Source organism: Bombina bombina, chromosome 1 (assembly GCF_027579735.1).
Source record: "Bombina bombina isolate aBomBom1 chromosome 1, aBomBom1.pri, whole genome shotgun sequence".
NCBI classification, from domain to species: Eukaryota; Metazoa; Chordata; class Amphibia; order Anura; family Bombinatoridae; genus Bombina; species Bombina bombina.
Window position 1 is genome coordinate 48,164,644 of NC_069499.1, and position 14,189 is coordinate 48,178,832.

General features: G+C 41.7%; 1 protein-coding gene across 1 annotated transcript in view; it reads right to left on the minus strand.

Annotated features, from left to right (window-relative positions):
• Positions 1–14,189, minus strand: part of KTN1 (kinectin 1) — a 394,527-nt gene that overhangs the window by 209,118 nt on the left and 171,220 nt on the right. Inside the window, 3 exon segments of the mRNA XM_053697334.1 lie at positions 3,790–3,827; positions 7,588–7,656; positions 10,098–10,249. Coding sequence (XP_053553309.1) covers positions 3,790–3,827; positions 7,588–7,656; positions 10,098–10,249 — 259 coding nt within the window.

Consider the following 14,189-nt stretch of genomic DNA (forward strand, 5'->3'; position numbering starts at 1 on the left):
GATCTGAAAAGGGAGGTAGGAGATGAACCTCTACGACCGATAACAGAGAACCTATGAAAAGATTTCCCATGAGGAAAACCATAGAATCAATAGGTGATACTCCCTTCACATTCCTCTGACAAACACTGTACTTTGAGAGGAATCAGGCTTCAAAATGCTGAGAAGCGCATATCACAGAAGAAAATCAAGAACAAACTTACTTCACCACCTCCATAGGGAGGCAACGTTTGTAAAACTGAATTGTGGGTGTGGTGAGGGGTGTATTTATAGGCATTTTGGAGGTATGGGAAACTTTGTCCCTCCTGGTAGGAATGTATATCCCATATGTCACTAGCTCATGGACTTTTGCCAATTACATGTAAGAAACTACATTTTTTGGAGCCAAGTATGACGCACAACGCAAAAGGAATTTGAGAATGTTTTTGGCGCCCACAAACATCCGGAAATGATGCAACTCGCGACATAACAATTTCGCGCCAAACAATCTAGCCCCAACTAAGACGCAGGAAATAAGGAACTTGCATCATGACACGCACATTCACGCCAAGAATGAAGCAATAAATAACAGCATTTTGCGCCATTGCGAGCCTAATTTGCCCACAAGTTTTCAAAGAAAAAACAAGTCAAATTGAAAAAAAGACTATATCCCAGGTATACATACACTCTTGCAAATATGAAAGAAATGAATTTATCAGGTAAGTTCTTACATAAATTATGTTTTCTTTCAAGTAATTGGCAAGATTCCATGAGCTAGTGACGTATGGGATGGAAATTCCTACAATGTGGAAGTCCACAGAAGAGTCACTAGAAAGGGAGGGATAAAATAAAAACAGCTATTTCCGCTGAAAAATTAAATCCATACAAAAAAATAAGTCTTTCTTATACATTTCAAGAAAAAAAACTTAAATCATAAGCAGAAGAATCAAACTGAGACAGCTACCTGAAGAACTTTTCTACCAAAGACTGCTTCAGAAGAAGCAAATATATCAAAATGGTAAAATTTTGTAAATGTATGCAAAGAAGACCAGGTTGCTGCTTTGCAAATCTGATCAACCGAAGCTTCATTCTTAAAATCCCAAGAAGTGGCGACTGATCTAGTAGAATGAGCTGTAATTCTCTGAATCAAAAGCTTTAACCAAGATGCCAAATAAATGGCAGAGGGTTTCTGACCTTTCCTAGGACCAGAAAAAAACAACAAATAGACTAAAAGTCTTTCTGAAATCTTTAGTGGCTTCGACATAGTATTTCAAAGCTCTTACAACATCCAAAGAATGTAAAGATCATTCAAGAAAATTCTTAGGATTAGGACACAAAGAAGAAACAACAATTTCCCTACCAATGTTGTTAGAATTCACAACCTTAGGAAGATATGTAAACGAAGTTCGCAAAATAGTTTAATCCTGATGGAAAATCAGAAAAGGAGACTCACAAGAGAGAGCAGACAATTCAGAAACTCTTCTAGCGGAAGAGATAGCCAAAAGGAACAACACTTTCCAAGAAAGTAGTTTAATATCCAAAGAATGCATAGGCTCAAAAGGAGGAGCCTGCAAAGCCTTTAAAACCAAAGTAAGAGTCCAATGAGGAGAAATTGATTTAATAACAGGCTTGATACGAATCAAAGCCTGAACAAAACAGTGAATGTAAGGAAGATTAGCAATCTTTCTATGAAATAAAACAGAAAGAGCAGAGATTTGTCCCTTAAAAGTACTTGCAGACAAACCTTTATCCAAACCATCCTGAAGAAACTGTAAAATTCTAGGAATTCTAAAAGAATGCCAAGAGAATTTATGAGAACACCATGAAATATAGGTTTTCCAAACCCGATAATAAATCTTCCTTGAAACAGACTTACGAGCATGTAGCAAAGTATTATTCACCACTAAGCGTTCAATTACCATACCTTCAAATTTAGCGATTTGAGATCCTGATGAAAAAACCGCCCCTGGGACAGAAGGTCTGGTCTTAACGGAAGTGGCCAAGGATGGCAACTTGACATCCGGACAAGATCCGCAAACCAAAATCTGTGAGGCCATGCTGGTGCTATCAGAAACACATGCGATTGTTCCATTGTGATCTTGGAGATCAGCCTTGGAAGAAGAACTAGAGGCGGAAAGATGTAAGCAGGTTGGTAAAACCAAGGAACTGCTAACACATCCACCATCTCCGCCTGAGGATCCCTGGACCTGGAAAGGTACCTGGGAAGTTTCTTGTTTAGATGGGAAGCCATCAGATCTATTTCGGGAAGACCCCACATCTGTATTATCTGACAAAATACATCTGGAAAGAGAGACCACTCCCCTGGATTTAAAGACTGACGGCTGAGATAATCCACTTCCCAATTGTCTACACCTAAGATATGTATCGCAAAAATTAGACAGGAGTTGGATTCCGCCCAAGAAAGTATTCAAGATACTTCTTTTATCGCTAAAGGACTGCGAGTCCCACCCTGATGATTGACATATGCCACAGTTGTGATATTGTCTGTCTGAAAACGAATGAAGGATTCTCTAATAGAGGCCAAGTCTGAAGAGCCCTGAAAATAGCACAGAGTTCTAAAATATTGATTGGCAACCTCGCCTCTTGAGGATTCTAAGGATTAATGAATTTCTTCCGAATGATTTCCATAAAAGGAATACCTTCCGGCACCTTATAGTGCTGGTACCTTCTAACCTAGAAGAGAAAGCACTTACCTGTGGATCCTGCTCTGTCAGGCAGGAACTGTTTTCTAAGGTGTGGTAAATTCCTCCACTTCTACCTGGGACCTGTAGAAAGTAAAGAACAGAGTAACCAACCCTGGCTTTCAATAATAGGGGAAGCAATAATGTTAGAAATTTAAGCAAAGACCACCTCGCCGTCTTCTAACTGCTAATAGCCACCATTACTCTTACTAAAGAGATTGAGATTGACATGGACACAGCTTGACCCCAATCCTTGCTTGCAGGGAAAGTACCCATAAAGGAATTAAAAATCTTCAGACACCATTTTCGCACATCCTCCCTTGACAGAGGCAAAGAGAATGACTGAGGATTATGGGTAAGGGAAGTGACATTTAACAATTCTGCTGAGGTGCTCTTTGCCTTCTCCTGCTGGCCAGGAGAGAATATCCCACTAGTAATTAGAATGATTTGTTGACTCTCCATGCCATTGGAAAGAAAAGTGCATTAATATAACTGTGTTAGTTATGCAAAACCGGGGAATAGAAATAAAGGGATTATCTTTCTAAACAAACATTCTGGAGAAGACTGTCCCTTTAATTAAAAAACAAATAAATAAATCAAACAAACATGTTGATGCTCTAAGAACATACAATGCAATTTACTACAATTATTAAATTAGCTTTGTTCTTTTGGTATCCTTTAATGAAGAGTAGGATCAGTAGCAGCAATGCAATACTGGTAACTAGCTGAACAGATTAAAGACAGGATGCATATGTGCAGCTACCAATCAGCAGCTAGCTCCCAGTAGTGCATTGCTGCTCATGAGTCTACCTAGGTATGTCTTCAACAATGGATACCAAAAGTATGAAGCTAATTTGACTTAGAGATGTAAACTGGAAAATTGCTTACAACTGCATGCTCCATCCATCTCATTAAACTTTACTGTTCCTTTAATGAGATACACAATCTCCAAGTTAGAAATTTCCTTTAAAACAATCCCTGAATGGCCTCATAATACTGACAATGCTTCTATAATAGAATCTCACCACCACAAAGAGATCTAGAGAAACAGGCCCTTCTCATTTGCTTAGGCTAAATATCTTACACATATTTTACCTATATGTAAACTTACGTTTTCTGCATCTCTTCCACAAGGACTGATGCCTGGGACTAAAAATACAGAAAGAAAGAAATAGAAAAAGATAATAGCTCAAAGTTATTTTTTGTTTTATTGTTGTGGAACAAGTACTACTGCATTTTCAAAGCAATGTTTTTGTCTATTGAACACAGCCAAGTAAGGATGGATTTGTGAAGGAGAGAAAGGACAAGAAAGGGCAATGGTGTTAGAGTGGGCGAGAGAGAAGGCAATGATGAGAGAGAGAGGGCGAGAGAGAGAGAGAACGAGAGAGAGAGAACGAGAGAGAGAGAGAGAGAGAGAGAGAACGAGAGAGAGAGAGAGAGAACGAGAGAGAACGAGAGAGAGAGAGAGAACGAGAGAGAGAGAGAGAACGAGAGAGAGAGAGAGAACGAGAGAGAGAGAGAGAACGAGAGAGAGAGAGAGAACGAGAGAGAGAGAGAGAACGAGAGAGAGAGAGAGAACGAGAGAGAGAGAGAGAGAACGAACGAGAGAGAGAGAGAGAGAACGAACGAGAGAGAGAGAACGAACGAGAGAGAGAGAGAGAGAGAGAGAGAGAGAGAGAGAGAACGAGAGAGAGAGAGAGAACGAGCGAGAGAGAGAGAGAGAGAGAACGAGAGAGAGAGAGAGAGCGAGAGAACGAGAGAACACGAGAGAGAGAGAGAACGAGCGAGAGAGAGAGAGAGAGAACACGAGAGAGAGAGAGAACACGAGAGAGAGAGAGAGAGAGAACACGAGAGAGAGAGAGAGAGAACACGAGAGAGAGAGAGAGAGAGAGAACACGAGAGAGAGAGAGAGAGAGAGAACACGAGAGAGAGAGAGAACACGAGAGAGAGAGAGAGAGAGAGAGAGAGAACACGAGAGAGAGAGAGAGAGAGAACACGAGAGAGAGAGAGAGAGAGAGAGAGAGAACACGAGAGAGAGAGAGAACACAAGAGAGAGAGAGAGAGAGAGAGAGAGAGAGAGAACACGAGAGAGAGAGAGAGAGAGAGAGAGAGAGAGAGAACACGAGAGAGAGAGAGAGAGAGAGAGAGAACACGAGAGAGAGAGAGAGAGAGAGAACACGAGAGAGAGAGAGAGAGAGAGAGAGAACACGAGAGAGAGAGAGAGAGAACACGAGAGAGAGAGAGAGAGAACACGAGAGAGAGAGAGAGAGAACACGAGAGAGAGAGAGAGAGAGAGAGAGAACACGAGAGAGAGAGAGAGAGAGAGAGAGAACACGAGAGAGAGAGAGAGAGAACACGAGAGAGAGAGAGAGAGAACACGAGAGAGAGAGAGAGAGAACACGAGAGAGAGAGAGAGAGAGAACACGAGAGAGAGAGAGAGAGAACACGAGAGAGAGAGAGAGAGAGAACACGAGAGAGAGAGAGAGAGAGAACACGAGAGAGAGAGAGAGAGAGAACACGAGAGAGAGAGAGAGAACACGAGAGAGAGAGAGAGAACACGAGAGAGAGAGAGAGAACACGAGAGAGAGAGAGAGAGAACACGAGAGAGAGAGAGAGAGAACACGAGAGAGAGAGAGAGAGAACACGAGAGAGAGAGAGAGAGAACACGAGAGAGAGAGAGAGAGAACACGAGAGAGAGAGAGAGAACACGAGAGAGAGAGAGAGAACACGAGAGAGAGAGAGAGAACACGAGAGAGAGAGAGAGAACACGAGAGAGAGAGAGAGAACACGAGAGAGAGAGAGAGAACACGAGAGAGAGAGAGAGAGAGAGAACACGAGAGAGAGAGAGAGAACACGAGAGAGAGAGAGAGAACACGAGAGAGAGAGAGAGAGAGAACACGAGAGAGAGAGAGAGAGAGAGAGAACACGAGAGAGAGAGAGAGAACACGAGAGAGAGAGAGAGAACACGAGAGAGAGAGAGAGAGAACACGAGAGAGAGAGAGAGAGAGAACACGAGAGAGAGAGAGAGAGAACACGAGAGAGAGAGAGAGAGAGAACACGAGAGAGAGAGAGAGAGAGAGAGAACACGAGAGAGAGAGAGAGAGAACACGAGAGAGAGAGAGAGAGAACACGAGAGAGAGAGAGAGAGAGAGAGAACACGAGAGAGAGAGAGAGAACACGAGAGAGAGAGAGAGAACACGAGAGAGAGAGAGAGAGAACACGAGAGAGAGAGAGAGAGAGAACACGAGAGAGAGAGAGAGAGAGAACACGAGAGAGAGAGAGAGAGAACACGAGAGAGAGAGAGAGAGAACACGAGAGAGAGAGAACACGAGAGAGAGAACACGAGAGAGAGCAAGAGAGGGAAGGCAATTTCAATCCTGGGATTGAAAATATTGTACACTTGGAAAGCACTCTTACCTAACAAAAGGAGGCTCAAGGTTGGAACAAAGATTCTCAGGGAGGAGAGACGGTCACAGATGAGGTAGGGGATATCGTGTGCAGCGTGTGTTTAGCGTAAAGAGTTACTGATGGGGTTAATTCGTAAACCTAGGATGAATAATCCCTAGTCAAGAATGTATTCCCTTCGCAAAAGAATAGTATACGGTACAGTTAAATGTTAGTGCCGTATACTATTCTTTCGCGAAGGGAATAAATTTGTCCTAGGTTTACGAATTAACCCCATCAGTAACTCTTTACGCCAAACACACGCTGCACACGATATCCCCTACCTCATCTGTGTTTTTCATTTTAGTATATATGTTTGTTTGTGGACCATTATTTTATTGAGAATAATACTAAATGTTAAATTTTAACTTGTTACGGTTAAGACCGTCTCTCCTCCCTGAGAATCTTTGTTCCAACCTTGAGCCTCCTTTTCTTAGGTAAGAGTGCTTTCCAAGTGCACAATATTTTCAATCCCAGGATTGAAATTCCCTTCCCTTTTTTGAAACTAAAAAGGTACAAAGCACCTGACTCTACTAAGTATTTGTAAAGAGATATATATAATCTTAGTTACCAAACAGAGCATCCTGAGTTTAACCTATACTAGTGCCATTAGTTCTGTGTTTTTTTCTTGAGAGAGCACGAGAGAACGAGAGAGAAGAGGACAAGAGAACGAGAGAGAAGAGGACAAGAGAACGAGAGAGAAGAGGACAAGAGAACGAGAGAGAAGAGGACAAGAGAACGAGAGAGAAGAGGACAAGAGAACGAGAGAGAAGAGGACAAGAGAACGAGAGAAGAGGACAAGAGAGAGAGAGAAGAGGACAAGAGAACGAGAAGAGGACAAGAGAACGAGAAGAGGACAAGAGAACGAGAAGAGGACAAGAGAGAGAGAGAAGAGGACAAGAGAGAGAGAGAAGAGGACAAGAGAGAGAGAGAAGAGGACAAGAGAGAGAGAGAAGAGGACAAGAGAGAGAGAGAAGAGGACAAGAGAACGAGAGAGAAGAGGACAAGAGAACGAGAGCGAAGAGGACAAGAGAACGAGAGAGAAGAGGACAAGAGAACGAGAGCGAAGAGGACAAGAGAACGAGAGCGAAGAGGACAAGAGAACGAGAGCGAAGAGGACAAGAGAGACAGAGAAGAGGACAAGAGAGAGAGAGAAGAGGACAAGAGAACGAGAGAGAAGAGGACAAGAGAACGAGAGAGAAGAGGACAAGAGAACGAGAGAGAAGAGGACAAGAGAACGAGAGAGAAGAGGACAAGAGAACGAGAGAGAAGAGGACAAGAGAACGAGAGAGAAGAGGACAAGAGAACGAGAGAGAAGAGGACAAGAGAACGAGAGAGAAGAGGACAAGAGAACGAGAGAGAAGAGGACAAGAGAACGAGAGAGAAGAGGACAAGAGAGAGAGAGAAGAGGACAAGAGAGAGAGAACAAGTTTTCACACAAACAATTCCTGAAAACTGAAGTTACCTGTGCTGTTATTTGCGAGTGATATTTCTGTATTTGTACATTGAGGGCTTCGTTCTGTTTCAGAAGCTCCTTGGAAAAAAAAGAAGAAAAAAAAGTTTAAACCTCCTCGGATAAATAAAATGTCATCACTGGTCCTGCCAGCTGCCTAGAGGAGGAGGTTTTCTGAAGCTTTGTTGTAGTGGTTTTTAAAAGAGAAATAAGCAGCCAGCAAATCAGATTAATAAAGGGGACAGTAAACCGTGTTTAAAATGTTACAGAATTCTACACCATAAGTCATCTAAGGAATCTAATATAGAATTAGGCAGCTAAATGTTTACTTATTTTGCCAGTGTAGACGTCCTCATTGGTGTAGCATTTTGTTTGGTTTTTTTTTAAACAACTGTGCTGTCTAATCACAGGGCGCCTAATCAAGCTGTTCAACTAAATGTAGCGTGCACCTGCACTAGGTAAACCTGCTGTCTGATTTACCTAGCACAGGAGCACGCTACATTTAGTTGAAAGGCCTGCGACTAGACAACATGGTTGTTTAAAAAAAAACAAAAAAAACTGCTGCACCAATGATGACCTCTATACTTGGAAAATATGTAAACTTAACTGCCTAATTCTTTATTTTAACTTTTTTTTTTTTTTTTTTAAAGAAAAGGCTTTCCTTAGATTACATAATTCTGCACATAGTTCAGAATTATGTGACATTTTAAATAAGCTTTTATGTCCCTTTAAGTATTTTAATTAACAATTCTGCCTTAAATGGACATCTATCGGATTCAGATAGAGATTGCAATTTTAAGCAACTTTCTAATTTACTCCTATGATCAAATTGTCTTCGTTCTCTTGCTATCCTTATTTGAAAAAGGCATTTAAGTTAAGGAGCCTGACAATTTTGGTTCAAACCCCCGGACATCAGTTGTTTATTGGTGGGTCAATTTAACCACCAATCAGCAACAGCAGCCCAGGTTGTTCACCAAAAATGGGCCGGCATCTAAACTTCCATTCTTGCTTTTCAAATAAAGATACCAAAAGAATGAAGAAAATTTGATAATAGGAGTAAATTAGAAAGTTGCTTAAAATTGCATGTTCTATCTAAATCACGAAAACATTTGTGTTCAGGGTCCCTTTAACAGTATGCAAAGCCACAACCACTAAGCTGCTTTTCAAGAATGTGTAAGCTTACTAGAGGAGCCACACTGGAGGCATTAAAGGGACACTGAACCCAATTTTTTTTCTTTTGTGAATCAGATAGAGCATGAAATTTTAAGCAACTTTCTAATTTACTCCTATTATCATATTTCCTTTATTCTCTTCGTATCTTTATTTGAAATGTAAGAATATAAGTTTAGATGCCTGCCCATTTTTGGTGAACAACCTGGGTTGTCCTTGCTGATTGGTGGATAAATTCATCCACCAATAAAAAAGTGCTGTCCAGAGGTCTGAACCAAGAAAAAAGCTTAGATGCCTTCTTTTTCAAATAAAGATGGCAAAAGAACGAAGAAAAATTGATAATAGGAGTAAATTAGCGCATGCAATTTTAAGCAACTTTCTATCTGAATCACAAAAGAAAACATTTGGGTTCAGTGTCCCTTTAACGGATTGTAGAGAAAGAAAAAAAAAGTTCTTACATTACCCTTCTCCGGCCACCCACCACAAATGTATGCATTTATTTTTATTTATTTTTAAGAGGCGACGTTTCCACTTCGTATTCATAGCCATGCTAGCCATATGGCATGCGACAAACTCTGAAGTGTTTTTTTTTTTTTTGTCTCAAGTGTCGTATGGCTAGCACTGCTATTGGATATAAGGTGGAAATGTCACCTCTGCGGGGAAAAACTACAATAAAATGGTTACTACTATTCAGCATGTTATGGCATTTCCTGCTGGCCCTGCAGCTAAGTACACAATGAATCAGATAGTTTAAAAATGATTATTAAGCTCAGTTCATGTGTTACCAAATGAATACATTACTTTGTTAAGATTAGACGTATAACCATATTGCATACCCTAAAACGGGACCGATGGCAGCAATAACAAGCACAGTATAAGCCATTCTAGCCGTTTAAAAGACATGTGAAAAGCTTTGGAGATTGTAAAATAAAATGTCTATGTGCAGCAAAAGCAACATAGCAATATCATTTTATTATCCCTCCCCCCCTTTTTTTTGTAATTTAATTCTGATTTTTTTTTTCCCCCTATTTGGGGAACTGAAGTGCACACTGCAGACTTCATAAGCCCAACCCTGCTGCTCATCTGTCCTTAACTAGCTAGAGATGAGGTACAAAGATAAGATGATAGCAGCTAATCTAACGCAATTGGTGGGAAAAGTTGGCCATTGAAAAAGAATTGAAACAACTTTGGTGTTCATGTAGAACTTGTTACACACTTATGTATAATAATTTATTGTGAGATAATAGAACAGTCTTGTCCCATTACTGTAACGCACAGCTTAGAGCCTCTCTATATACAGCAAATAATATTATTATGTGAGAGGGACAGCACATTAAGCCAAAAGGCAGTACCTGCACCTGCATCTGAAGACCTTCATCATGTCCTGCATCCATTAGCTGCATAATCCTCTGCTCCAACTGCTGGTTGTTCACTATGGTATCCGTCAGCTTGCTGTGCAGACTCTGAACCTCACTCTCTTTGCTCATAAGCTTTGCTTGCAAATCTGCAGAATAAAAAAAATACGTAGAGTCTGAAAAACACTGGACATCCAGTTGAATCATTTCCATCTTAGATCCTTATTACCAGACGTCACTAGCAGAAAGAAAATGATGGACACCACTGAGAACAGAGTTGGATAACTGGTTCTCTGGGTCACAAGATTGAAACCAACTTCTGATGGATGAAAGACTAAATAATAATTACTATACAAAATACAAAGCCTTGTGCCCTACCTCTTGATAAAGTGCATTCAATGTATAGGTGAAACGCAAAGTGGTGTAGTGTCACCTCCTGGTATCAGTTCTTGAACAATGTTCCAGAGAGGCCTTTAAAGGAACATGAAACCCAACATTTTTCTTTCATGATTCAGATAGAGAACACAATTGTAAACAACTTTCTCATTTACTTCTATTTAATTTTGCTTCCCTCTCTTGTTATCATTTGCTGTAAGGTTTATCTAGGAAAGCTCAGGAGCAGCAAAGAACCTAGGTTCTAGCTGCTGATTGGTTGCTGCATATATATTCGGATTCTCATTGGCTCACCCATGTGTTCAGTCAGCAACCAGTAGTGCATGGCTGCTCCTTTAAAGAGATATTATAGACTCATTTTTTATTTGCATAAATGTTTTGTAGATGATTTATATAGCGCATACAGGTTGTTGTTTTTTGGGTTTTTTAAATGTATAGTTTTGCTTATTTTTAAATAACTTTGCTCTGATTTTCAGACTCCTAACCAAGCCCCAAAGTTGTATGAGAATACCGTCAGCTACCTTCTCCAGCTTGAGCCTGTTTGTGTAAAGGGTCTTCTCATATGCAAAAGAAGGGGGAGGGTCTTATTTTAAACAGTTTTATACTGGATTTTTATATCAGTATCTGTGCATCTTATTCTTTATAGTAGTGTCTATTACATGCAGTTATATGAAAATGAGTGCATACTGTCCCTTTAACAAAGCATACTAAGAGAACAAAGACAATTTGATAATAGGAGTAAATTAGAAACTTGCTTACAATTGCATGCTCTATCTGAATCCTGAAAGAAAAAAACAGAATTTATGTTTACCTGATAAATTACTTTCTCCAACGGTGTGTCCGGTCCACGGCGTCATCCTTACTTGTGGGATATTCTCTTCCCCAACAGGAAATGGCAAAGAGCCCAGCAAAGCCCTCCTAGGCTCCGCCTACCCCAGTCATTCGACCGACGTTAAGGAGGAATATTTGCATAGGAGAAACCATATGAAACCGTGGTGACTGTAGTTAAAGAAAATAAATTATCAGACCGGATTAAAAAACCAGGGCGGGCCGTGGACCGGACACACCGTTGGAGAAAGTAATTTATCAGGTAAACATAAATTCTGTTTTCTCCAACATAGGTGTGTCCGGTCCACGGCGTCATCCTTACTTGTGGGAACCAATACCAAAGCTTTAGGACACGGATGATGGGAGGGAGCAAATCAGGTCACCTAGATGGAAGGCACCACGGCTTGCAAAACCTTTCTCCCAAAAATAGCCTCAGAAGAAGCAAAAGTATCAAACTTGTAAAATTTGGTAAAAGTGTGCAGTGAAGACCAAGTCGCTGCCCTACATATCTGATCAACAGAAGCCTCGTTCTTGAAGGCCCATGTGGAAGCCACAGCCCTAGTGGAATGAGCTGTGATTCTTTCGGGAGGCTGCCGTCCGGCAGTCTCGTAAGCCAATCTGATGATGCTTTTAATCCAAAAAGAGAGAGAGGTAGAAGTTGCTTTTTGACCTCTCCTTTTACCGGAATAAACAACAAACAAGGAAGATGTTTGTCTAAAATCCTTTGTAGCATCTAAATAGAATTTTAGAGCGCGAACAACATCCAAATTGTGCAACAAACGTTCCTTCTTCGAAACTGGTTTCGGACACAGAGAAGGTACGATAATCTCCTGGTTAATGTTTTTGTTAGAAACAACTTTTGGAAGAAAACCAGGTTTAGTACGTAAAACCACCTTATCTGCATGGAACACCAGATAAGGAGGAGAACACTGCAGAGCAGATAATTCTGAAACTCTTCTAGCAGAAGAAATTGCAACCAAAAACAAAACTTTCCAAGATAATAACTTAATATCAACGGAATGTAAGGGTTCAAACGGAACCCCCTGAAGAACTGAAAGAACTAAGTTGAGACTCCAAGGAGGAGTCAAAGGTTTGTAAACAGGCTTGATTCTAACCAGAGCCTGAACAAAGGCTTGAACATCTGGCACAGCTGCCAGCTTTTTGTGAAGTAACACAGACAAGGCAGAAATCTGTCCCTTCAGGGAACTTGCAGATAATCCTTTGTCCAATCCTTCTTGAAGGAAGGATAGAATCTTAGGAATCTTAACCTTGTCCCAAGGGAATCCTTTAGATTCACACCAACAGATATATTTTTTCCAAATTTTGTGGTAAATCTTTCTAGTTACAGGCTTTCTGGCCTGAACAAGAGTATCGATAACAGAATCTGAGAACCCTCGCTTCGATAAGATCAAGCGTTCAATCTCCAAGCAGTCAGCTGGAGTGAGACCAGATTCGGATGTGCGAACGGACCTTGAACAAGAAGGTCTCGTCTCAAAGGTAGCTTCCATGGTGGAGCCGATGACATATTCACCAGATCTGCATACCAAGTCCTGCGTGGCCACGCAGGAGCTATCAAGATCACCGACGCCCTTTCCTGATTGATCCTGGCTACCAGCCTGGGGATGAGAGGAAACGGCGGGAATACATAAGCTAGTTTGAAGGTCCAAGGTGCTACTAGTGCATCCACTAGAGCCGCCTTGGGATCCCTGGATCTGGACCCGTAGCAAGGAACTTTGAAGTTCTGACGAGAGGCCATCAGATCCATGTCTGGAATGCCCCACAGTTGAGTGACTTGGGCAAAGATTTCCGGATGGAGTTCCCACTCCCCCGGATGCAATGTCTGACGACTCAGAAAATCCGCTTCCCAATTTTCCACTCCTGGGATGTGGATAGCAGACAGGTGGCAGGAGTGAGACTCCGCCCATAGAATGATTTTGGTCACTTCTTCCATCGCCAGGGAACTCCTTGTTCCCCCCTGATGGTTGATGTACGCAACAGTTGTCATGTTGTCTGATTGAAACCGTATGAACTTGGCCCTCGCTAGCTGAGGCCAAGCCTTGAGAGCATTGAATATCGCTCTCAGTTCCAGAATATTTATCGGTAGAAGAGATTCTTCCCGAGACCAAAGACCCTGAGCTTTCAGGGATCCCCAGACCGCGCCCCAGCCCATCAGACTGGCGTCGGTCGTGACAATGACCCACTCTGGTCTGCGGAAGGTCATCCCTTGTGACAGGTTGTCCAGGGACAGCCACCAACGGAGTGAGTCTCTGGTCCTCTGATTTACTTGTATCCTCGGAGACAAGTTTGTATAGTCCCCATTCCACTGACTGAGCATGCACAGTTGTAATGGTCTTAGATGAATGCGCGCAAAAGGAACTATGTCCATTGCCGCTACCATCAAACCTATCACTTCCATGCACTGCGCTATGGAAGGAAGAGGAACGGAATGAAGTATCCGACAAGAGTCTAAAAGTTTTGTTTTTCTGGCCTCTGTCAGAAAAATCCTCATTTCTAAGGAGTCTATTATTGTCCCCAAGAAGGGAACCCTTGTTGACGGAGATAGAGAACTCTTTTCCACGTTCACTTTCCATCCGTGAGATCTGAGAAAGGCCAGGACAATGTCCGTGTGAGCCTTTGCTTGAGGAAGGGACGACGCTTGAATCAGAATGTCGTCCAAGTAAGGTACTACAGCAATGCCCCTTGGTCTTAGCACAGCTAGAAGGGACCCTAGTACCTTTGTGAAAATCCTTGGAGCAGTGGCTAATCCGAAAGGAAGCGCCACGAACTGGTAATGCTTGTCCAGGAATGCGAACCTTAGGAACCGATGATGTTCCTTGTGGATAGGAATATGTAGATACGCATCCTTTA